General features: G+C 36.6%; 1 protein-coding gene across 23 annotated transcripts in view; it reads right to left on the reverse strand.

The window, feature by feature from the left end:
• Positions 1-27,244, reverse strand: part of MAP2 (microtubule associated protein 2) — a 73,677-nt gene that overhangs the window by 15,223 nt on the left and 31,210 nt on the right. For 3 of the 23 annotated variants that reach the window (XM_047084397.1, XM_047084396.1, XM_047084395.1), the window contains exons 4-6: positions 13,480-13,541; positions 8,248-8,395; positions 2,998-3,338 (exon numbers count right to left, since the gene is read on the reverse strand). In XM_047084397.1, the coding sequence (XP_046940353.1) occupies positions 2,998-3,338; positions 8,248-8,395; positions 13,480-13,541 (551 nt within the window). Of the gene's footprint in view, positions 1-2,997; positions 3,339-8,247; positions 8,396-9,413; positions 9,585-13,479; positions 13,542-16,391; positions 16,527-16,700; positions 16,908-17,105; positions 20,865-22,647; positions 22,894-27,244 lie in introns of those variants that run through there. The other 20 variants (XM_047084382.1, XM_047084381.1, XM_047084379.1 and 17 more) reach the window with 15 other exon arrangements.

The raw sequence follows: 27,244 nt of genomic DNA on the forward strand, positions 1-27,244 counted from the left end.
ACCACTTCAGATTTAACAACAGAGCCTGTGTAGAAGAATTAAGGTTACATCTATAATTTTCCTCCTTTATTTATTAATAAGAATTGTGTGACTATTTTTCCTAATATCTATAGACTACATATCGCTATTACAGAACTTGCCTTCTACGGAAAGTATTGCTATTATCCTGTCCTCTTCAATGATTCTGAGTTGAACACCATCCATTCAAATATCTTAGGATTATCAATTTATAATTGGGAACAACATGCCATTGGCTACGGTCTCCCCAGTAGAGTGCATTTATGGATCCTCAATCAGATAACAAGGGTCTTTAGTATATCATCCTGATAATTTCTAACATGTTTTAACATAAAAATGTTTCCTAGTCATTCTGTAAAGTGGAATCTTGAATCATCCAGTCAAAACCTCCAGTTTAACATGTACAGAAAAAGAATCTCTCCTTACTCCTTGTGTTTGAGGCTTTTAAGCCTCAAAGAAAAAGATTTCTTGCAGCTTATATTAACACTGTTAAAGTGTTAAGTGATGTATTTTTCCTACCAAGACAGTTCAACTACAGAGCACCTCAATTTCCCAATTTATTTCCTCTTCCAACCTAAACACATTGTACCATCTATCACCAAATAGAAGGCAAGTATCTTCCTTCCATCTGTTTATCTTGGTTAGGAAATATCTCCTGCTTCTCCAACAAGAGTCGCTTCATAACTCCACTGTTGTGGACATTTTTCCAAGTCATCTGCAGCTGAGATAGGATAATTTTGCAGCAGATTATCACTTGCCTTATGAAAGAAGAGATTTTCTTCAAAGGACAGCATGAGTTTGAGGCTATTTTTATTCTGTAATTTTTGTGTCATATGTCTTTACTAGCCCTTAATTACGACAATCTCTGAGGCCATTTTAGTTGAATTCAAGAGAATGAGACATCTTTATGTCACTTTTATGAATTACCAAGTATAGTAGAAGTCAATTAATTAGACATAAAAATATTCACAATCAGATATGGTAAAGAAGCAGAAGGATGAAGTATTCATATTTTTTGGACTGGTTTAACCTTAGTGACTCTGGCAAAGCGGAGGCTAAAACCATTCTTTATGCCTCTCTACCTTGAGGAGTCACATGTAGAATTTCCATGTCAAATTATATCAATAATTATTCCATATTGATTACATTTTCTTTTTACTTTCAGGAAAATATTTTGGAGATGAGTTATATTCCCTTGTGATTCTAAGAAGAAACATGTTAAGTATCAGTATTTTCTAGAATATAAGCAAATAAACCCCACATTTAGATCAGGAAAATACAAACCAAAAGGATATTTATAGAAAGAGATTTGATTCTAAATATACTTACTGGCTATTGTATTTTAATAGGTATCTCAACAAAAACTAAAATGATACTTTAAAATTTGTACTAAATTTATTTTAGTCAACTAATATTTATATATAAATATAAAACATAAATATTACAAATGGTGTGTAATACAGCATTTGGGTATTTCCTAAAGACTCAAAATATTTCATTCTCTGGAGTGTGTAAAACTCTGAGGAATCCAAGAATACTATGAGATTTATGGAATTACAGGATCAAATTTGGTAGAATTAGTTTTTTGTTTTGTATTGTTTAAAAGAGATTTCTTGCAGCTCATATTTTAAGAACATCTTGTATGAAAAAGCATTTGTCGATGACTTTATTACTAGAGAATGTTACAGTCATTCTGCAGAGGGCATACTGAGCACCACCCCTGCCCTCCACTTCTTCCAACTCTTTGGTTGATTTTTCATACCTCCTTGGGCTTTGTGGAACGGAATCACAGTGAGACAGCAATCAAGTTTGGTGCTAAAGGAAGGGGCAATACCGAGTTTTTGTTTCAGCAGTGAGTAGGAATCCTTGATAGCTTCACATTTTGGCAAGATCTTTTTTCTAAACCTGCCTGAAAATATATTTTCTTTGGCATGGAAGAAGGATACCAAAAATCAGCGGCAGAAAATATAAGACACAAAATAAAGAGAGGCAGAAAAGAATACTGAAGTTAAAAGAAAGGCTTTTGGAGATGCTGAGAGGGCATTACAAGTTTGGTGATGCACAAAGGAAATGATACTTTCTTTCTTCTTTCTCTCAAGGATGGGTGTTTTATCTGTTTACTGACAAGAAAAGTCAAACTATCCCATAGGCAGATCAATATCACAACGAAAACAAGAAATGATATTTGTATTATCTCCTTCCAGGCTAATTGTTTCATCTAAACAAACAGTATGTAAGCAAGGTTCAGGTCAAGGCAGAATTCAAACACCCTTGGTTGGTAAAAATGTGAACGTTTGTACTGGAGCTGAAGTTAAGACTTAATAGGTAGAGCTTTACTAATAATTCTATCCAATATAATTAATCTTAAAGAGTTCTGCTATAATAATTTCATGCATCAGAACTATACAAAGCTGCCTGTTTATCATCAACACGAATGTCTACCCTTGCAATTTGTAAACATGAACAGCCAGAAAAGAAATTTGGCGAACCGTTTTGGTGTTGGTGTAGAGATGGGGAAATGGTAGAAGATGTCATAGAAAATCATCGAAGGAGAAAGGAGATAAAAGTGGAATTCTTAAAAGATAGTCAAATGAGGTCACAGGATCTAAACTAGAACACTCAAATTCATATCAGAAATGTAATTTTAATCTCTTAAACCAAAGTCCACAAGGCAATAGACATACATTCAGAAAAGATCTGCTAGCAATTAATGGAAAAATTCTCCTGCATGGTCAAATCCATTTTTACCTGATAATAACCAGAAGGAATGTATATCTCATGTCATTTTCATTATATTTGATAAGCTAGATTTCTCAGATAAGGTCTAAACTCTTGGCAATGAACCATAACCATTAATTTTTTTAACACCTCCACCTCCCTTTTATTGTAAGAACTGTTAGCATATAATATGAGGAAGGCATTCTAATAATTAGTGGCAATTTACTTCCAGCAGCAAATATGGGTTCATATGATTCTTACCTGCCCCCCTTTAGGCTGGTATTTGATGTTGTCTGTTGATCCGATTTTGGATTTGACATTCTTCAGGTCTGGCAGTGGTTGGTTAATAAGCCGAAGCTGCTTGGGAGTAGCAGGAGATTTTGGAGGAGTACGTATGATGGCAACTTTCTTCTCACTGGGCACCAAGATGGCAGATTTGGGGGTTCCTGGTGTGTGAGGGGTTCTGGGATAGCTAGGGGTTCCAGGAGTGCCTGGTGTGCGTGAAGAATAGCTTGGTGGGGTGCCAGGAGTGATCGCAGTTGATCCAGGGGTGGTGGGTGTGGAAGTGCCACTTTTTCCTGCTCTGCGAATTGGCTCTGATCCTATATTCACAAACAAAACAAAACAAAACGAAACAAAACTGAAACCACAGCATCAGAAAATTCTCCTCAAGACATTGTCTTCCCACGGGTTGTTAGAACTCACAATACGTTAATTTTTAAGGAGTTGAGAATATTTATGGATAACAACAATGCTCCAAAAGGTGAAAGTCTCCTTTTTTTCAAAGGCTTATAACCTGGTAACATTTGTGAAAATGCATTGCTATCAATGCAAAGAAAGAACTTGGGTTTTCTTGATTTATTCTTCCTTCTAACTTTGAATGTGTCAAAAGTTTTTTATACTTGTGTGATCATTAAGGCATATGAATCTGCCTTTAGTTGGAAGAAGTGTCTGCACTGTATTTTTTGTGTGGGCTCATATTTACTAAAGATTCCTTGAATGCTATGTGGACCATTTGCTCTTTTGTGCAGTAAGTTCATTCCAAGATTCAGGTAGACATACAACATACAACTGTGTGTTTCTATCAGTAATTTTGAGCTGTGTACAAATTATTTATTGAATTGCATTTCAGTGGTACTCCTTCCATTTATATTGAGGAACACTGTGAATTGCAAATGTGTGTACTGAGGGCTATTCAGTCATGTTAGACATTGTTCTACAGTATTACATTTTCCTTTGTATGGAAATTCGTCTCAGGTCTTTTTTTTTTTTTTTAGTTTTTTTTTAATGTTTATTTATTTTTGAGAGAGAGAGAGAGAGAGACAGAACACAAAGAGGAGAGGGAGACAGAATCCGAAGCAGGCTCCGGGCTCTGAGCTGTCAGCATAGAGCCTGATACGGGGCTTGAACTCACAAATTGGAGATCATGACCTGAGCCAAAGTCGGTCACTTAACCGACTGAGCCACCTGGGCGTCCCTCGTCTCAGCTCTTAATACCACACACAAAAAAATCTATTTTTCTTCTTAGAAAAATAGGGTATTTTAACAATATATCCACTGTGCATCTTGTACCTGATTGTTTTCTCCTATACTTTCATTGCTAGTTTGCAGTTTGGAGTCAAACCAATAATCCCCCATTGTCAATTAAATATGACATTGTGGGAGGCATTTCTTTGCCTCAACCCGACTTGGGCATCATTTTACTATTTAGCTCCTTCCGCCCATTTTCCTGTACTATGTTTCTTTCACATTAACTTTTTAACTGAGTGTTTGAATGCCATTTCAAATCCTTTTTTGAAAAAAAAAAAAAAAAAGAGATACGTGAGACTACAGCACCTTATAGATTTCAAAGCACTTTTGTGAATACCAAACGTGATGAGCAAACAAACACAGTAGTTAGAGGCAGCTCTTATTATTCCTAAATTCAAGAATGAGGATACTGAGGCTTGTTTACCCAGATGATACTAAATTCAAAGCCAGATATGATATTTAGCCTCTGAGCTCTAAAAATCTTTTCTCTTAAAATAACACATTCAGTCTAATAATACAACACTTATTTACATTGTTTACATTTATTATTCAAATACCTTCACTTTTTTTTTGGTGTTTTATGGGAAGGGCATGAATTTTATTTTTTATTACTGAGTATATATACTTTGTAAAATCAATAAATCTAGAAATTTTGTCGAGGACAAAGGTACAAGTCATTAGTTTTTAAATCAATGAAGTGAAAGGGATCTTTGAGTCATCTCGTACAATTGGTCATCAGTGTGGGAAGTTCTGCCTAAGAAAGGGGATAATTAATCATTGCTGGAATAATTACAGGGAATGAGCTCAAGAGAGTTTCTTAGATAATTATAATCTACAGACAACATCTATTTACCTACTGGCCTGGGTTCAGTCTCCTGGAGAAACAGGAGCATTTCACTTCTTTCAGTGAACAGTTTTTACATATAAGTGAAAGCTGCCCTGTGTCCTTCTGGTTTTTTAACGTGTAAGGGCCAACCATGGGCAGACTGTTTAACTGACAATAGGAAATGGGATATAAGAAGACTAACATGACAGATGAGTGTGCGTTCTATGATTTTTATTGCTTTTCGCAAAAATGACATTTCAAGACCACGATGATACAGCCACAGCTAACTTGGCCTTTTGAGGCTTCTTTGCTACAAAGTTTGTTTTTGGACCAAGTTTTTGATGTTTGAGTCAGTCATTCTGTCCTTCAGAAAAATCTCTTCAGAAACTTCATTTCCTCCTTAAATGTTTTCTCTATGCCTTCATTACCTTTGAATAGCTCAGGTCTTTTGGGGAGCGGAAACTTCTCTCTGTTATTTGTCACTGTACTGGTGCCTTCCATGAGATCTGTATACAGTAGGAGCTCAACATACTTTCTTTTTTATCAGTACAAATTGGATTCAAAATTAATCAGTGTGTTGAGGTGTGTTTTACTCGAGGGAGACTGAGCTGAAGCAATATTCTGCATGTGCATAACAAGTTTCACTAAAAGAAATAACAGTTTTTAAAGAGTCCTTTCTATACCCATAGAAAATGGCTTTAAGCTTCAGAAAACTAAGGAATGAAAGTTTTGTGTTACATCTGGAGAATGAGGAAAAACCAAAAGCATTAAGCCCTACCACCACTGTTGAATAGATAGGATTGATTCAAGTATAATAAATTATATTCTAGTCATCAAATGGCAACTTTGAGTGTTTCCTATTTGTTCTGAAACTGAAAGAGTTAATTAAATCTGAAATACTAAAACAATGTGAAATATATCTATGAGAAAATATATATTTACAAATTACTTTATGAAACTGTGTTCTTATTAATCTTGTCAACTCCTCAATGACAATGCCTTTCTCTCTGTTTGTGCTAAGGGCATAGCTTTGTTTCCTTCAAATCTTTTCAGTGGTGGTACAAAATGCCAGAATGTGTCTGTGTGTAGTTACGGAGATGACGGGTGAATGGGAGGAAGCACAGTACTTGTTCTTTTAGTTGTCCTTAGGCTTTTTAGCTATTGCTATAGGGAAACAAAATAAACTGAATGTCCTGAGATTATCAGGGTATCAGTTATGTTTCTTAGCAAATAATAAAATGCATCATGCTTATGAATGTAAATAAAGTTAGAAAGTCAAAATAGAATTGGCTCAGATCATAAAGGACAATTTATATATGGATGCATTTTAGAGGGCAGAGCACAGTAGTTTGAAGATGTGAAGTTATGAATAAAGTACCATTTTGCTCCCATAACCACAGATAGAAGCATAATTCAAGGTATACCTTTGGGAAGCACTTGGTGCCTTTGTCTTGTCTGAACAGCTTCCATATTGCTGATGCCCAATTCCAACTCCGGATATTTGGAATTGAAGTCTTTTCTCTGGGGATCACTATCTTTTCAATGCCTTCTTTGCTAGTTTGTTTGAATACTTTATTTTTGCGAAGAAATAGTTTTGTGATCTTAAAGGGTTCCTGGCATATACTTCAAAGAATGTGAATGCTTCATAAAACTAAATGGTGTAGGGCACAACTGCTCTAAATATAATAAACACTTTAATTCTAGGCAAAAATATGCTTTAAGTGTCATACAGAATGGTAATATTTGAAGTGGGCCAATTTTTATTAAATATTTTAAGAGTAAGTAACAAAATCAACTATAATGTGATGGGAGGAGCAATTTCCACCATTTTTAATGGTTTTTAAATGACAGAGATATTATTCTCCAAGTGATTCTACATAGTTTTCTAGTACTACTTCTTCCACATAAATAAATATAAAAAAGACATTAAAAGGGCAGGTGAATGAAGTTATCAGTGGGCTGAAAAACCAATTCAACCACTTTCTAGCTTAGTAGCATCGGACAAGTTACCCTCTTTAAAAGGTCAGTTTCCTCATGAGTAGATTTAACGAGGCTATTTTTACCTAACCATCAGCATTATTAACTTAAATGGAGTGAAAAACGTGTCTTAGGATCTTAGCATCTTCAGGTACTAAATAAATCGTAGCTATTTTTGTTGTAATAGAAACCTATTTGTGAAAATAATTTGCATCTGTCCTTCAACCAGATAATCTTGGTAGTAACACCACACGAGTGGGTAATGATTGGAACATTGTTATATTCTTTCCTTAAACTGTGATGACACCAACTAGTTCATTATGGGCCATCAACCAAAAGAAATTTAAACTATTGCACGGAACATGTTATGTTTACACCCACATTGGAATGCGAATTCTTTTTTTTTTTAATTTATTTTGAGAGAGAGAGAGAGGCAGAGAGAAAGGGTGAGAGAGAATCCCAAGCAGGCTCCGCACTGTCAGTGTGAGGTCAATGCGGGGCTCAAACTACAAAACTGTGAGATTATGAGCTGAGCAGAAATCAAGACGCTCAACTGACTGAACCACCCAGGTGCCCCTGGAATGTAAATTCCTACCAAATTGAGCAGGATCCTAGGTTTTGATTACTGACTTCCCAGTTAGACTTTAGGATTTGGAATTCTAAGGAAGTTAAGCTTATATAGATACATATTAAAAAAAAATTCCTGACTATTGGTCTTCTCTATTAATTACTTCCTTGTAGGTACTCATTTTCCAAAACAATCATTTTGAATCAAGCAGCTGTTTTGGATCCATCAATAGTCTGGCTTTTCTGATTCTTTAAAAAAAATTTTTTTTTTACATTTATTTATTTTTGAGAAACAGAGTGAGACAGAGCGTGAGCGGGGGAGGGGCAGAGAGAGAAGGAGACACAGAATCCGAAGCAGGCTCCAGGCTCTGAGCTGTTAGCACAGAGCCTGACGAGGGGCTGGAACCCACAAACTGTGAGATCATGACCTGAGCCGAAGTCAGATGCTCAACCGACTGAGCCACCCAGGTGCCCCTGGCTTTTCTGATTCTTAGAAGAAATATAATTTGTTTTCAATGTATGTTTTGCTTGAACGATGTAAAATATAGACCTAGAATAAGCTCTACTCCACTTAAGGGATTAAAAAGGAAGCCAAATCAAAATAAACCTACTGGTGGTCCGCCTTGCTGAAGAGGAGATGGAACTGTTGAGAGAGAAGGAATTCTCCTCTCTGTCTCCTGATACACCACGGCGAGGAGGGAGGATAGAGGAGGGCCTGGGCAGGGAAGAGCGCTTTTCTGGGCTCTTGGTTACTCCATCCTGATTGGGAAAAAAACACATTGGGTTCTCGTGAATCTTCAGGTATACAAAGTGATTATGTTAGCCTGGCTAATTTCTTCCTGTGCTGATAGATACGTTTCTTTTAATACACACTACTGAATTTCATATACTAATAAGCATTTCCACTTTGAAACTTAGCACTACTGAATTTCATATACTTATAAGCATTTCCACTTTGAAACTTAGAAAGGGTTCCTATTTGCCTAGAGGTGCTATAAAAATCTATTATTCTGGAGTTCGTGCTAATAATTAATCATGAAATTCAAATTCTAAATAACATGGGAAAATAGTAATTTACCTAAGTAATCTCCAGCAAATGAAAAATTTTACTAAAACCTCTTGATAAGCATGAAAACTCATTAATCAGAAAGGACTGGCAGTGGGCATTGCATGATGACATTTAACAATGAACACTACTGTATGTTGTGCATTTATGTGACAGGAATTCTAAGCACTTTACATCCATTTATGATTTAATTCTTGCCACAAAATACTATATGCATTTTATAGCCAAGGAAACAGGTTGAATCAATGTATGTAATTTTTTCAAAATCACTGAATTAATAGGTAGCAGAGGCAGTATTAAATCCTGATGTGTCTGAGTCCAAATGGTCTATCATATTATATATAATTCATCATTATTATACAATATTACATATTATACATTATATGCTATATATATGTATATGCTACATGTTATATATTATGTATGATAGCATATATATTTTATTTTTTTGGTTTGTATCTGAAATTTTACAAGATACCAAATAAACAAATAATAAATTAATAAGGGACAGTATACCTAGAGGCTTTTTTTTTTTTTACTGATTAGACTATTAATAACTATTGAAACTTTTATTTGTTTATAAGAGAGTCTATTGTTTATATGTCAAACACTTTAGAGTTTAGTCTCTGTTTTTATATATTTACTGAACTGTGTCTTACAACCTCTGAAATTATATTCTTTTCTGAAACTTCAGTTGACCTGCTGCCTTACCTTGTTCCCTGATTCTGAGAATGGCAAACGGTCTGTGGAGCCTGCTGAGGTGGGCTTTATTGAAAAACTGTCAGAAAGTGTAGCCCTTTTAGACGTACTAAGGCAGGCTGAGCTGCATCTTGGGGATTTTGAGCTACCCTGAAAGGCAGGAATCTTTGACAAAGTAGAATTCTAGCCATGAAAGAAAACAAACAAAAGCACAAAATAAACAAAACTATGAAGTAAAAGGAAAATAAAAAATGTATAAACATATAAGAAATTAAATACTGACATCTAAAAAGACCACATGATAAATGGTTATAATCAATGACAGAAATGCATATTATGTGAGAACAAGAGATTTTCATTGAACAGATGTTAACTGCAACTAACTTAAGAATGCTCATATATGAGAATACAGATTACAATACTCTTCATGAATTCTATGCAGAAAATCTGATTAATCCATAGGTCTTTCAATGATACCATATTTGAAAAATATCTTGAGAGTCTGTTGGAATTGTTCCTTTAATAAATACAACCCTTAAGGTGTATTTATAATAAAAATCTTGATCACATTTCAAGAACTTTAGAACAAGGTATATTTAAGGTCTCATAATGGAAAATACATTTTGTTCTTTCAGATGTCTACATTGATTTCGTCAAAAAAATTACAGAGTTTATATAAAATTAATACATTTTATGAGTAAAATGCATACTGGGGGCCAAGTTTTACCATAGAATTGATAACATTTTTATGCATAGATCAGTTTCTACGGTGTCTTATAAATTCTAAAAATGAAAGTGAGCACTAAAGACATTGCCCATAAAAAATCACAGGACTTAAATTACGGGTGTTGCTAGTCTCTGGAGAGATATTTCTCAAGTGGGAATCATCAGGGGGTCGGACATATGGCTTCTAGAGAAAGCTATGCTGACATGTTGCATATTTCACAGGGCACTTTGTTAAAAATGCAGAAAAGTATAAAGAAGCCAAGGAGATTTTATTTCATTAATTAATATGATTTTGCTGTTACAAAAATAGCAGTTGAAATCGACATCTTTATTTTGAGTTTTAACCTCCACAGGCACTTTAACAGGGCAGACCAATTAACAGATTGCACAAATCACTTCTCGTTTTCCAGACCCAGCGCCTTGAGCGGGACATGCACCTGGCTCGGCACAAGTCATTCTTTTTGATTGATGCTACCCACAAAATAGTGAATTACAAAAGTGATACAGGAGAGAAAAAAATGGAATAATTGGATTGCCTCAAATTATGAAAGACAACTACTAATCCTGTGCTTAAAACGAAAACAAAAACAAAACAAATACGCAACAAATGAAGGATTATAGGTCAGGCTCACAATAAAGATCAATTGAAAAATCAGAACTGTTCTGAGGAATGTACTGAAAGTCACAGATAAAAACAGGTTAGTCTTGGGGTTATAAAGGAAATTTATAGGAAGAGGGTGAGGTTATGAGGGGAAAAAATGTTAAATGAGAAAAAGTTAGAAAGAATGGTGGCCTATCTCTGTTCTTCAGAAAGGGGAGATGGGCATTTATAAAGGAAAAAAATTAGTTCTGTGGAGAAGATGTATATGGTTTCTTTCCTAAGTACAAGCATTTAGTGCGAATTCCCAATGAGTTACTTGAATACCAAGGGACTTGAAAATTTCCTAAATATTTTTCAAACAAACATAACAAATGATCCAAGGGAAAGAGAGAAAGAGAGAGACTCAAGAAACAGACTCTGAACTATACAGAACAAACTGATGGTTACCAGAGGGGAGGGGAGTAGAGGGATGGGTGAAATAGGTGAGGATTAAGGAGGGCACCTGTGATGAGAGCACCGAGTGCTGTAGGGAAGTGTTGAATCACTATGTTGTACACCTGAAGCTAATATTACACTGTATGTTAACCAACTGGAATTAAAAGCCAAAAAAAAAAAAGATTTTCCAAACAATGTCCACTTAAAAATGCTTTTTTTTAATAGGGGAAAGCTGACTTACTTTCTCTATCTGCTCCTAAAGACTTCTACTTTTCAAATAACAACAACAACAACAACAATAACAACAACGATCACTGTTTATTGAATAAATACTATGTTCTAAGCACAATACAGTGTACTATTTTATAATTTACTGTATTTATTTTTCACAAAGTAGGATATAGGAATTTTAACCCTCCCTTTATTTTTGGAAAATTAAGACATAGGGAGCTATTTATTATAGCTAATAAATGTTCAAGACCTAGACCTGGTGTGCTTCACAGCCCTGCTCTTAGCCACAATTCACTAGTTGCCCATCAGAAACAAAAGGTAAAGAGAAATCTTGAAGTTACAGTGTTTTCAAAATAAAGCCCAATATTTATCAAAGCAGTAAATGGAGTCTATTGCTTGCCATATGTTCAGGAATATGCCTGGAAACATAAAAATCAATTTTTTTAAATCAACATAAAGTCCTTTAGGTTCAAAATGATATAAACAGTTTGGCTCTCATTGGAAATGTATTTCTATTTTTCATAATAAATAAAAAGTGGAAGTCTAAAATCTGACTAGTTTTTAGAATGCTAAACAAAGAGTTGTGATTTACATGTGACATCTAAAACCTAGAACATTGTGATGTACTACTGGTTAACATCATTCAAAGTATTTATATTTTTATTTGTACAAAGTTTTGTAATTTTAGGATTTCTTTAATAGTCTTTCTTTTAAGATTTTATTTTTAAGTAATCTCTACACCCAAGTGGGGCTCAAACTCACAACTCTGAGATTGAGTAGCATACTCTACCAACTGAGTCAGCCAGGTGCCCCTCTTTAGTAGTCTTTTATTTTTTTTTTTCTTTCAATCAGAAAGGAGTAAAATACTTCATGTTTGCTTTGGTCTTTTGGGAGTTTAAAAAATGATGGTTAATAACATAAAAAGTACAATAAAAAAGAAATATGAAAGACAAACATATGAAGAAGTTAAACATCATTAATGCAACTAAATTAAAACAATATTTTATCCCCATAACTTGGTAAATATAGAAAAAGTACAAGAATATCCAGTAATAATAATGAACATGGGCACTCTTATATACAGCTGGAGAACATATAAGTCAGTAGAACACTTCTAGAGGACAATTTTGATAATGTTAGGAAAAAACTTTAAATATGGACTTTCTGCTTGAAACAATAATTTCACTACTAGGAAATTATCCTAAGGAAAAGCATATGGATGCATTCACAGATTAAGCCAAAAAGATTTCTAGAGTAATATTGTTAAAACGACAATAAAAATAGTTTAAAAGTCAAGTAACAGGGAACTGATAATGTATATCACCATAAATAAATAAAACACAATGCAATGTAGTCATTAAAGTGATGTACAAGACTGGTTCATGAGAGGGAGATGTGTTTATTGATTTATTGTTTTAAAATCTATTACAAATTTAAAATCTAATAAACAAATCTATTCATTGTTTTAGTTAAAAACTGATACACAGTGCTTCCATTTTTGTCATTAAACCTATCAATATGTAGGAAAAAATAAAGATTTTATATCAAAATGGTAACTATAGTTTTCTTTAGATAAGGGGACTATAATATATTTTTACTTATATTTGCTCATCTACATTGTTTAATTTTCTCATATTCTTATTTTGTAATAACAATAATGAAAATGTCTTATAACGTACACTTTAGTGTGGATTATAGTGATTTATCTCGATTCCATGAAAAGTAAATAAACTGAGCTTCCCTATTTTTGCCAGATCATTGTGCTGTTTGTTTTTATCTTACTAAAAGAGAGACAGCCTAAATCCCAGCTCTGCCCTCACCAAGTACTATCAGATGTCATTCTAGAAGACACTGAGATATGCCCAAATGCCATGGAGAATCATTCTGGGTGAATGAATGATTAAAAATAAATAAATAAAAATAAATAAGTAAGTAAATAAATAAGTAAGTAAGTAAATAAATAAATAAAATGACATTTAAGAGTAAACATCTGAAGTGTAACTTACAACTAAAGTTACTAAAACATTGCCACCAATACCAAAGGAAGCTTCAAGTGAAGAACAAGGAAAAAACCATTTTACTCACAGAGACTTTGTCCTTTGCCTGTTTAAATACACTGGAAGCCTGAGTTGTTTCACCACCTGTTGCTGTCGAAAAAAGAAGATACAAACAACCCCGAACTTAGTGGCTAAAAACCACACAATGCATTTTTTAATCTCTTTTGGTTATTCAGTTGTGTCAACAGACTAACGCAAAGCAAAATTTTGCTTATTTTGAGATTCAAATTCAGTAACTGAAGAAATCTGAATACCAACATTATAACATGTGGCTCCCACTACAATGTGTGCTAATTAATACAACCCAGTGTTTACCAAAGCACAGGTAAGCACACCAAATAACTTCCTATTGGTTACCAAGGTACCTTTAAATCTTATTACTACATAAGCATAGATCCTTTAGAACGGAAGTCACAGAACACCATCCAAATACTGTCAAATTTAAGAAAAGGGGGAGTGATTGGTTTCTAGGGTTGGCATGATGTAAAAGAGCATTCATGGAGATTCCCAAGCCCTCTTTTTATGGCCAGTGGCATACCTACAGATATTTCTACATTTTATATTCAAACTGTCATGGTCAGCCAACCCCTTTTCCTCTGTACCCCTTCATTTCACAACATGAGTGACACACTTGTTTGACGTGAAACGCACCACATGAGAAGAAAAACAGCTTGTCAAGGAAAGAAAACATGAGAGGAATTTCAAATTCAGTAATATAGAACATGTTCTACACATGCACTTCCTGTATGAAATTATTACCACATCTGTTACTGTTGTTTCTCTTGCTGCTGTTTAATACCTCTGGTTCCAATTTTAAACTCTACTATCTCCAGCACATTTTCTGTTGATGACTTACCTGACTTGACTCAAATATCTGTCATGATTGAAAACAACCCTTTGTGTTTTGGAAAAACGATCTCGATTTAAAAATTGTGCTTAGAAAATGAAAGGCACAAGCTTGTGTAGTTATTTCTTCCTTAATCTTCTTTCATAAGGGAAAACGTCAGGGCGGAAAAATCTAAAGCTTATAAGCACTCCAAATGAGTTTCAAAAAGGTTTCTTATGTCACATGCAGCTCTCACACACAAAAAAACAACTGTCTACAAGATGCTATATGCTATTTAGGACTGGCTAGTAAGATTCAGATTCTGGAATGATTTTTTTTTTTTTTTAAGAAGCAGTGCAAATGATGCTTCCCTAATGTATCTGTAGCATTTCTTAAATTTCTGCGACATAGAGCTTGCTTCAAGCCAATGACATCTAGTGTTTGGTATATTCTTTCTGCTTTAGTATCTTAATATCTGAACAGACTAAGATTCTAATTAGTCCAAACATCTTAAATTTCCCTTAATGAATGAGTTAAAAAGGTGTTTACTCTCAATGTGGTAAATCGAATACCAATGACATGTAGACACTTCACCAAACCATTTGACATTTCCTCTAAAATTTCATAATCCTGATACACTCTTTCATCCTTTTACGTATGATATCTGATTTTGATGCCCAAACCAAGAGAGTCTGTCAAGCATTTGTCTAATTAGAAGAAAAATTCCGAGTTTAATGCAAATGAATTAAGATGTGATATAAGAGTTAGAAATAGCATGTTAATGTCTAATTTAGAAAAGCTCCTCATCCTGAACTTCTATCATCAAGGTTTCTTTATAATTCTGAGCCTTCCACTTTCAAATACTTCCTGAAAGACTGCTTCTTGAAGGAAAGCTCATGAGATGATTACCATATGAGGAACACAAATACAAAAAACTTGTAATTTTACTGACTATCATAAAACCATCAATTACCTTGATCTTCTTTTTCTTACAAAGGTTAATGCTGCTCTTAACTTTTAAAGCCATCCAAAGGTTTATATAAAGGCACTTCCAATATACACTGTAAAGGTAAATATTCCTTTCTGATTTAGCAATCTGATATCTTATTTTCTAGACTACAAGTGTGCTACTTAATAAATGCTAAAATAAAATGTATTATAAATTAAGATTATCCGAGGGTAATCACACACTTAAAGTAAATACTTGGTACTGAAATTTAGGAATAGAGTTCGCATTATAGATATTTGTATGCGCTTTTATTTGTGATTTGTAATACGTTTTGCTCCTTCATTTCACTACTTTTCCAAGGGGAGTTAAAAACAAGTGTATTTGGAGAAGACAGAAAAATGAGGTAGTGAAATATAAATGCACCTAAGTTCTAAGAGATTCAGGGGGAAGGAGTTTTATCTGGGAATTCTGAATACTAAATTATATCAGAAAATTAGCAGTTTGCATCCAACACGTTTAAGAAAATCCCAATGACAAAAAGTCAGTGAAGAGATGGAGTACAGTGAACTGAAAGCCTTGCTAATTTTGGATACGAAAAATAAAATCTGATGGGATGACCAGACCATTTCCTTTCCTTTTCTTTTTCTTTCATCTGAAGCAAAGTAATTTTGAAATCACAATTTTACCCCAGATTTGCTTTTCATTTCCAATCTTGAAATCACTGTACATTCTTGGTAAATTCATCAACATCAGTAACAGATTTGGCAGTAACCATGTAGAAAATAGAACAAATATAGTATGGGTTTAAGCATGAGAGAGAGAAATAAGCAAAATAATGAGAATGCATACCACAGTCCTATTCATCGTCATCCTCTAACCAAACACACAGAATGAAAATAGGAATCCCCAGAACGTGACACTAGAGCACAATGCCAAGATAAAATCACTGCTAAGTCTGAGCATAACAAAGAAACAGATGGTCATGACCTCTTCTGCAGGGAGGAGAAAAAAAAAAAGAATAATGATACAAGACACTTAATAGCAAAACTGTTCATGACTGCTAAGATTCTTGGAAGAAAAACAAAATGAAGAAGCTGCTACGGTAATGAGATAAAAAAAATACACATCTATGTTTGCCAGCCACATTGCACAATTGAACAGTCACCTGTCGTTTTCCGCTTAACACAGGAGAGATGAGTTGGTCTAGTATATTTGATAGCAGGTTTTAAAATGAATTTCCTGGAGGGAGAGTGGGCCTGAACTTCTGTTTTTTTAGCAAGTTCAGCCTTCTTATAAACTGCTATGAATAAAAAAAAACACACACAAAAAGCATACCATCAGGAGAAAATAAACACTTGGAGCAAAACCGAACGAAATTTCATAAATAATTAGTTACCACTGTAAGGAAGTTTCTTTTACATAAGAGTAATAACAAATTCAAAAACATTTTGAAAGAAGGGATTGTTAAATGAACCTTTTTTCCTTCTCACTTCATCTCTGGAGACTGTGCTAGGTTCCTTTTTAGCTATTTTTCTTTCAGGAGTGGAAATTCTGCCTCTCCCGGTTTTAAAAGGCTTTTCTTTTCTATGTTTCTCAAGAGATGGTCTCCGAGCTTCCTTTTCAGCTTTCTCCTCTTTAGGAATAGTTTCTAACTGTTCTGTCATGATGCTCCTATCATCATCTGTGGATCAAAGCAAACCATGACAACAACAACAACAACAATGAAAACATTAGTAACAAATGTACAAAATCCTTCATATATTTAACAAAATGCAAAATCGAGATAAAGGGACATTTTAAAAAATGTTTAAAATCGAAAAAATCCATTAGGTTATGGGATTTTATTTGGAAGTAGAAAATTTAAAAAAAAAATGCACACCTTGAGTGTCCACCCAGAGGCTGTCAGCATCCATGATGGAATCATCAATGGTGGTTTCGTCTTTGTAATCGTCATAGGTTTCCGTCTTATATTCTGAGAGGGCAACCTCTTCTCTCTCAGGGGAAGCTGGAGCCTCCGGGGAGCCATCCTTGGGTTCTGCCTGGGCTTCGGCTGCCTCTTCTACTTCGAGCTCTTCTTCGGCGTGGGGGGACGGTCTCCTCTCCACCTCAGGCTGCTCTAGGGCTGCAAAACGCACACTGTGGGAACCTGACTCCCCTTCTTCAGTTGTGGTTTGCACTACAGTGATAAAATCATCCTCGATGGTTACCACGGACTCGATGACTCCTTTGTGCTCACCGGCGCAGGTCTCCACAAATTCCTCCCGGACACCTGCGATTCCCAGGTCGGTAATCTGAAGGGTGTCTGAGCGGAAGAGCAGTTTATCATATTCTCCCCGGGCTTCTATCTCTTCTTCTTCACTCTGAGCCTCTGCTGGTTCAGCCCCGATGGCTTTAGGTAATGGCTCAGTGACATCGGAGGGAGTGACAGATATATCTGGGGCCTCTTTGCTTTCTTCTTTTGGCTGCTGAATAAATTCCATCTGGACATCAGCTCTCTCATCTGGGGCTAAATCAGCCTCTGAAACAGCAGGTGCACAAGGTATTTCCACTGACAATTTGATGGCAATCTCATCTTGAATTAGAGAGGATTCTGGGGATGTTTCCTTCTTGCCCTCATCAGCTTTCAAAGACTCCATGGTGAGGCTCTCATGCTCACCACTGGACTCGTAGGACTCTTCTTTGTCCACAGCCTCCTGGTGCACCAAGTCAGGCTTGGCCACCTTCTCCTTGATTTCTGTCTCACTGGTTTTAGTGCCTTCTTTCATGTGGCCAGGATCAACACTCAGAAACATATCTCCCTCCTGAGGTACTGCAGATGAGGGGGTGAGATCTTGTGTAGCTTCGAGTTGAAGTTCTATTGCTTTTCCAGCATCTATGGTCAGTCCTGCAGCCATCTGTCCAAAGTCACTGATTTTAACATCTAATTGACCCTGGTCAGCTTTCTGTGCAATGACATCCAGTTCTGGTTCAGCTTTTTTGGATGGTTCCACCTCAGCTATCTCTGGGACTGAACTAAGACCTGTCTCAGCTTTCTCAGCCGCAGGAGGTGATGTGTCTTTTGATACGGGCAGTTCTTTGGTCGAAGGGTGCTCGTAGGTTACTCCTAATCCAAATGTTTCGACTTTATCACTGGCCTCTTCCGTTGCCTTGGCATGTTCTTTTGCATCAGCATGTTCTTCGCTCTTTTCTAGTACAGTATCCAGCTTATCATTAGCTTTCCTCTCCTGATCAAACTCCCTACCCAGTACTGATTTGTCACCAGGGATATGTGGGGATACTTCTTTCTCAGCACCAAACTCATCTTTGACTCTGCCGGCAGCTGCCAATTTTACTTCAATCAGCGAAAGGTCTGTGGCTAGATCTCTTCGCATTTTATCATCAGTGCCTTCGTAAAAGGAACCACTCTCCCCTGACAGATTCTCACTGTCTTGAACAGGTGATGGCAGTGGGACAGTGTATTTATTGAACACACAGTAACCCAGGTCTTCCAGCTGACTGTCTGTTTTAACAACGACATGGTTTTCATCAGTGACAGGGGGCAAGCCGGCGCTACTCTCCTCAACCACAGTCTCTGATGGGACTGATTTCCTCCTGGCAACCTCAGCATCTGCACTCACAGAGGCTAATCTTGACCTTGTGCCTGCCAGGTCTAGCATTTCAGGCAGGTCGGGGGCCATGACAGTGCCGTTTTTGTAATAATCTTTGGCTAGGAAAGGTGACTCACACGATGTCTCAACTTGAGCATTTTCCTCTCCGGTAGCTTTTTCTCCCTCTATCTGTTCTTCTTCCTCTTTGCTTTCTACTGGGAAACATGGGGCTTTCTCAAGTGCAGGGGTTGTGGCTGGAAGGTAATCATCCCCTTCGTCCATACTTCCGCTAGTGTTCGTTAGAATATCAGAAGCCAGAGGAGAAAGATCATGTCCCCGACCAAAGTTAAATCCAAGGGCTATGGAATCCAGGCAAGACATGGGCAAATTGATTGACATGCTTCTTTGTTCTATTGCAGACCTTCCACCAAGTCCTAAACTCCTGCTTAATGTCAAGTCGTCCTTATTCTTACTGTGGAGATCCCTTTTCTCCCCATACACTTTTGGATCAATAGTAAACATTCTTTCTTGAGGAGAACTGGGCTCTTCAGGCACCTCAGATGGATAACTCTGTGCAAGAGTGCTATACCCTGCTTCTTGTGCTGGAGCACTGGGCTGGGGTTCTTTACCTGCCTGAAGTCCCTTGTCACCGTTTTTATATGCAGGAGATACGGTATCAAAAGGCTCTTGGGCACTTTCTCTTGTGTCACTTAGTTCATAGTAATCACTGCCTGGCTGGATGCTTTTTGTCACTTCTTCTTTCAAGGCAGATGTTTCAAAATACTTGGACATTCCTGACTTATCTTCATAAAATGGCATGTCAAGCTCAGCTGACGTTTCAGCCCCAACCCCTTCAACCTTATGATCTTTATCAGCAACTTTTTCTTGAAAAAGGTCCTGGGTTGCACTCTGTTCACTTACTGCAGCTGGTTCGGTCATGACTTTCTCCAGTGTCTTGGAGGTCATGGCTGAATCTGTAACTGTTTGCTCCAAACTTACAGGGAATGAGTCCTGTTTTAGTGTATCTGTGGTAGTGTCTTGGCCTTTCTGTTCTTCTTTCGAGAGGGTGTGCTCCACGGAGGGCTGAATTATGCCTGTTTCTTCATCTGTCAGTTTGGGGGGCTCACTCTCTTTTGGCATGGCTTCTTTGTCAGAGATGGTCGTTTTTTCTTCAAGCTTTAGCTGAGACTCCTTTTCAGTAAGTGTAGCTTCCTGTCCACTGAGGGTTGAGATCTCTGTTTTCTGCACACTCTCTTGCTTTATCGCCCCTTTTCCTTCTCCTAATACTTTCTCTGGGACATATTCTTCCACAGTTGGAATGTGGGCATCTTTGGGTAAGGTGATTGCTTCTGAGGCTGGTGCTTCTGCCATTTTGTCAGGTTTATCCTTATGAGGCTCTTCAGCTTTAGAACTATCTTTGGCAGTCACTGGGCCACTGGTTTCTTCCAGAGATTTCTTGTCATCTGGCTGCAATAGGGCAGGGGCAAAGGGTGATGCTTCTGCAACTATTTCATTCTTTATGACATCTAAAGGAAGAGTGAAGCTTCCAGCCTGAAAGGGACTTGGCATGGGAGAATCAAATTGTTTCCCTTCCCATTTGGGGATATCCTCAAACACATCCTTTCCCTTCATGGGTGTTAGGGGGCCAGGTGATATGGGAGCAGCTAAACCCCACTCATCTTTTTTTGCTTCTACTGGCATTTCGATGAACCAGTCCTTTTGCTCTTTTGGAGCTGGGGGCTCTGCAGAGAGGTCAATACCAGGCACCACCAGGCTGGGTTCTGTCTTCTGTTTCATGTCTTCCAGCCCGGCACCAAGAGCATGCCCAAACAGGGCGGTGGGTGCTTTTTCTTCTTCTGTGCCTTGCGTGTCCTTTTTATCAGGGGAAGTTTTAGTCGTCTCAGGCTGAGAAGCTAAGGCAGCATGTTTAAGGTCTTCACCAGGCTTACTTTGTTCCTCTGACTCCTTTTCCTTCTTGTCCAATGGCTCAGCTGGGGAGGGAGTCAATTCCTGCTGATCATGGAACTCCATCTTCGAGGCTGGAAGTAAACCTGAAGTAATTGGGTTGATTTTTAAACAAATAATAGGCAAGTGCTTTCAGGCAGTAAGCTTAAAATTATATTTTGAAATGACAAATGAATGGTAGGGTAAACAAAACAAAACAAAATGAAACTATGGAACATGCAAGCATGCTACCCATTTAAAAATCAATATGAAAATGTCAGGACTGAGATATATTTGTACTGCTAAAATGGACTCCTGTTGAGAATCTATGCATACAGGAATTGTAGTTAAGTGTGTAGTTTGAATACTCCTTTCTCCTTTATTTGGTCTTTCCTAAATAGTATGTCATGTATATTGTAGTGGAAAAAAATTTCATGTGCCTTCTACAGACAAAAATCATAAATTAAAGAATATTGAATAAGTCAGTAACATTACCGTATAAAAATACATTAAGAACTAACTATGAAAAAGGATGAATGTCTACTGAACTTTTCATTTTTGTTCTCGTTTAAAAATGAACTGGCAGGCCATGGGCAGAGTGCCAATTAATTTATAATAAGTATCAATAGTTTCAATTACCTTGATTTACACATGCCAGGGCCAATTTTTTGAACACTGAAAGGTTACTGACATAATTTTTTAGAGATCATCTGAGATTAAATTTCAGGAATATAAATAAATATTTATGATATTTATCTATAAATATATTTTATATAAATATTTATAATGTAAATAAATATTTGCTATTAACTTTATATGATATGACCTAAAAGTCGACAAATCAATTTGTACCACAAATTCAAAATCCTTAATTCCTAATCATTTTAGTTAATCTACATGACAGATATAAGAAAATCTAAATTATATTGTTAATACTGGGATGTCATGTGAATACACATTTCAGAAAGAGTCAGTTATTATAACATCTTTCTCTCCCTGGTCATGACCTCATTCTGTGGAACATGACTAATGATGAGACACTAAGTAGTATTGGCTTTAAAGATGCTTCCCAGAAATTAAACAACTCTTTTTTCAATTTCGGTTTGTTCACTAACCCGAAAGGTTTTAGAGTCTCACTTTTGTCACAGGTATTTCACTGTGATCTTTAGGGCTAAATGTAATTATCTGGAAAAGATTTGGGGCAAATAAGAAAATTCAGTCATCTCTCGAAGAGCAAGTGTATGGATCATCATTACCTTATATACTTGTGTGTCCTGTTGTAACAATAGAAAAGAAATACTTTATGAACTTCTAATAAAGGTTAGATGAATGAAAACTCAAGAGATATGGTGATGGTCAAAGAGGTTGGCTGCCACGGAGAGGAAATGATATGAGAAGCATCAGCAGGAGCTTTTAAGGAAACCAAACCAGTATTCATCGAAGCATAAAAAATATAGCACACTGCGGTTGCAAACAAAAACAATTCTACCATTTAAGCCTCTATGTGCCAAAATCCAACTCTACGATTTGAAAGAAAAGCATATGAATCGCTGTCTCAAAAATAAAAATAAAAATATACATGTATTAGCAATGTGACTGGCAAACACTTGAGATGAGGGGGCGGACAAAAAGCTCACACAGCATCGTCAGCCTGGCCGCAAAGCGTATCGTATCATGGCAAAGTAAAACCAAGAATCAGCTGCAGCGGTGGAAAACCTAGCTGCCACACAGCACCTGTGCAAGCCACACTCTGCCCGTTAAACCTAAAACAGTGGTCTTGGGACCATGAGAAGACCAAGCAATGGAATAGCATTGGAAAGGCATCAGGTTGGTAAGCTGCCGGAGAGATCATTTGCAACAAAACACATGCAAATCCTAGGAAAGACACACCTTCCCCAGCAGAGGAAGGGATTTTTACTTCTGGAGACACCTCCGAGACCTCTTTTACACTTTTCTCCTGTGGGGCCCCTGCTGGGGCACTCTCTTCAGGAACTATTTGGGCCTCCGCACTAGACTCCACTTGGCCCTCACTGAGGCCCTTGGGTTGGTCTGAGGCCTTGGCAGCCCCGCACTCTTTCCCAGGAAGAGTGGCAGGTTTCTCTTCCTCAGCCATTGTTCCCTCTAGCGTTTCTTCTTCTTAGGGATGAAAAAGATGTTGACATCATGACCACAGAACAATACACAAAATGGCAGAAATATCACTCAAGGAACACTTTCAGCTCCATTATGTTGACCTCACCAGAACCTCTTTTCCCATTTGGATGAGCAAATTAATATTCTAATGCAACGTGCATTATGTATTGCTTGGGAAATTATTATATATAATCTGCTAATAATGATGCCTTTTACACTCTTGATAAAAGACTGTTTTTTTTAAAACTTGAGAGCTGAAAGGGTTTTATTGCTCTATTACCCTTGGTGGAAATGGCAGGAAGTGGCACACGTATAGAAAGCTCGCTGGAAATAAGAGATGATGCTGCTGGACGATGGATGATCATGAAAAGATAGATGCATAGATGTACTGAAAAATACCTTTACATTTGTTAGACACCTGCTGTTTTCTCCAATGCAGTAAGCCCCTACATATGAATTTCTTATTACTTTACTTAAACCATGCAAACTTCAGTAAAGAATCTTTGGGAATTAAAAAAACACCTGGTCTCAAAATGATAGCCACCAACTACCTTAACAGCTTTATCATGGAATCCATCAAAACTATTTTATTTAGTACTTAAAAGCAGAAGTATATACTATTTAAAGCTTCAGACTGTACTTTAATCTGTTTAATATTTTTAAGGCAAATGACTTCCTGATTCAGTTTATTTTACCTTCCTTGCATCACGTGGTATCAGAGAATGGGTAAGCAAAATATTGTGAAAAACAAGGTCCAGGTAAAATGTAATCTTCCCACTTAGAAAAGTCTACCTCTGGGACACAACTGTTACCCTATTGCTGAAACCCTTAAAATACCAATAATGTAGTTCATGTATACTTCTCTTTGGTCCTGAATAAGAAAATGTGCATATTACCTATAAAGTCTTATTTCTGCAATTCAAAACAAAACCACCAAGATAACTGAATGGCAACTAAGCTGCCAAAATATCCTCCCAAAAGATGTATACCACATGGAAAAATGTTAACAATTAAAATGTAGACAGCACACTTATGAAGGCCATGAATTGTCGTGTTTATTTGCTTCTCATTTGCACTTCAAATACCAATAAAATAAATCCCATTTTATTCCTTAAGAAATCAGAGGGAGATATATAAGCTGTTTTATAGTTCTCCATATGAAAGATTCTTATGAAATTCTCATGAAACAATTATACGTTATTTAAATGGCCCGGTGAGAAAGACGACAGATGGAAAGGAAAGGAATTTTCTTTTCTTTTCTTTTCTTTTTTTTTTTTTTGAGAAATATTAAAATTCTTGGGTGGGGGAGGGGAGAGAAATACTTCATCTATTTCCTCCCATTTAGCACCCAACCACTTTCATTTTTATCATTTAATTATGTAAGTAACATTTTAAAATTTCAGACTCCAAATTATTATTAAGGCCATTTTTACAATGCATAGAATTAGAGATTTTGATTACAGATGATGAGACTTTTAAAGTCACCTTGTTGTATAAAGTCTAATCAATTTAATCGACATGTTTTCCAAATCTACATAACCTTTTAGCTTTCCCTTTCCTTATTTCCTATAAATCATGTTTATTTCCACTGCACTTGTCCTTTATTCAAAATTTCACATATTTCTCTTAATTGTGGTAAGTTCACGCTATTGGAAGAACTTAGTATGGGTTAGATTTCTCTGTCAGAGTGTCCGAGCCATTGGGGCTCTTTGTTTTCCAAAGCACCCTTGAAGAAGTTTATTATCATGAATGTAGCTGGTAAGCTATGCATTTATTCCCTGTTGCCTTGGAACTATCGGCCCTTACATTAAATGCTGTCTCATATGAAAATAAACTCTTCATGCAAACAAGTCATTTCTCCCTATTTGAGAATAACCTCTTCACCTATGCAAAAAATGTTTTTAGCTCTAATTTTGTTTTCCTTTACAAAACTACCTAATTAGAATGAGATAAATTGCAGCCCACCGCCCACCTTTTTTACTCTCATCACAGCCAGGTATACACTAGGGTCTTCTAGCTTTATGAGGGTGGGATGATGACAAAGGCTGTGGATCAGTTCCTTCACTTTAGCCCAGGTCTGCTGATGTTAGCCAATATTCAGTCACCCGGGGGAGCCTCTCTACTTTCTGTAGAGGATTAAGTGTTTTGGAGAAATACATTCATTTTGTAACATTAATTCTGTTCCAAACAGATTCACAATCTTTCCCTTCTAAAGAGCTATTGTATTAACATGGCACTAAAAAGAAGGCTAATTCTATTTAAGTCTGGTCCTAGTAATATTATGTATCCAAAGAGGAAAAATTATATACAGGATCCTCTTCTTCAGTTTGAGTAAGAGGATATATTCTTCCCCCACTGATTTATTTACAGGGAGCAGAAAGGAGTCAAACTTTAATTGAACTCCTTTTGCTCCCTCCGTTTCACTCCCCCATCTTTTTTGCCTTCTTCTCAGAAGCAATGGTACAGAAAAAGAAAACACTCACATGCCTCAAATAAGGCTTCTTGTACATGAGGTATTTCGCTAGACATACAAACTATATAGGGACTTCACTTTCATGTGGAAAAAACAGGCTCTTTCCCCTCCCACCCCACATACAAAGGTACACTTAGTATGATGCATGTGGTCAAAGCTGCAGGCTGGGGAGGAGGAGCAAAAAGGGACCATGCTTGGTTCACCTTTCTCCTGGCCTAAGTGGGCCTCTGCACTCTGCGCTGGGACACTGGGGAGCACACTAGAGGTAGTCCATTGTGAGCTGAACAAAGGATGCTCATAGTACTCCTCATCGGAATTGCAAGGGTCATCATCAGGCACAGATACCGAGATGGAGGGGGCTAGGAGCCTACGCCTCTCCCCGCTGGTGGCAGGTTCATGGCTGGGGAACCTGTGTAGAGGACCCACTTGATCCTCAGCCCCTTCATCTACAAACAGACACACAGGAAGAAACTGCAGGGAGAACTGGACAAGACAGACACAAGATCAGACGAACGAGACAAACACCTGCACAAGGACACAATGGGCTACAGAACCAGCAGAGCGGGATGGAGGGGAATTAGCAAGACCAAGCTGATGGAGGATGGGAGAGAGTGAATGTTTCATGCTTCAGCAGCCACTGAATTTACACTATGCCTTAGGTAACCTTGCCATTGATTTAATAAATCAAATGCGCTAACACCCTTTACTGTATACATAATAGAAATGGTCTATACATTCCCCTCAAACAAGTCAGAATAACCACAAAAACACTGGAATAGAAACAAAGCATTACAATACAAAAGCAGTATTTGGAAGAAATGTTTTCAAGCAGGTTCTTTTCATGCTTCTGTCAATATTTTTATGAGTTAAAAAAGAAGAAAAGTGTTAGGACCTGATGCTATACAATTACAGAGGAAAACAGTCCTGTTTGAAGCACAGCCTTAATTATCTAGGATGCTCACATAGTTAGCACTTTGGTTAATTTAATTTTTTGTTAATGACTTTCACCAGAAAGCCATTTTTAATTCCAATCCAGTTGAGAAAAATCTATAGTGTATTATTCTTTCCTGTCTTGCTAAGGAGAGCACAGTGGCATAGCTCCTTAGATCTTTCTTTGGGTGCCAAATCCTAGCGGTGTTCCTTCTAACACTGCTTCTCATTTGCATGACTGTGAAGGTAGACGGTTTTAAGAAAGTCCCTAATAATATAAATCATTTCCTTTTCTTTTTCTTCTGAAAGCATAAAAGTGATATAATTAGCTGAGAAGTTCCACAGAGCTGGATTCAGATTCACCAAGACTTTATTCTATGTGATTTCATTTGCACCTCTGGCTCTTGGCTGTCTTTATATTTTAAACCCTCAGTGCATATTTCTCATTGAAATGCTAAAAGAACTGCTCTCACTTCTATCCTTTCCAGTGTCTTGGCTTAGAAATCAGCCTTATTTAAATATATGTCCTTAAAAACACAAGTGTAGGTTAGTCTGCTCGCACTTGGATTCTGGTATATTTCGTGAGCTTTAAGGATGATGACAGCAAACAATATTCAGCTTCTGATGTGGTATGCACACTACATCTCAGGCCTACATGACAGGTTACTGAACTTGCTAATCACTATTTGTTTACTTATAGAGAGAAATAAGTTTTAAATTTCATAACTTTCAATAATAAGAATGATTAAGATTTACTGAAAGTCTGTGTATCTATCTGTATAATTTTTATTTCTATCAAAACTTAAGCAGATGGATTAGAGCATTTATTTGAAAATGCACTGTATTTTTAGGGCAGTAACTAATTTTCAGCAACAAAGTCCTGCCAACTGGAAATAAATCTGAAATCATAAGGATACTAAAATAACATTTTATAGAGGGAATGCTTTTAAT

This window comes from Lynx rufus, unplaced genomic scaffold (assembly GCF_022079265.1).
Source record: "Lynx rufus isolate CCGP_SWC_20201006 ecotype Redwood Valley unplaced genomic scaffold, mLynRuf1.p SCAF_2, whole genome shotgun sequence".
Lineage (NCBI taxonomy): Eukaryota > Metazoa > Chordata > Mammalia > Carnivora > Felidae > Lynx > Lynx rufus.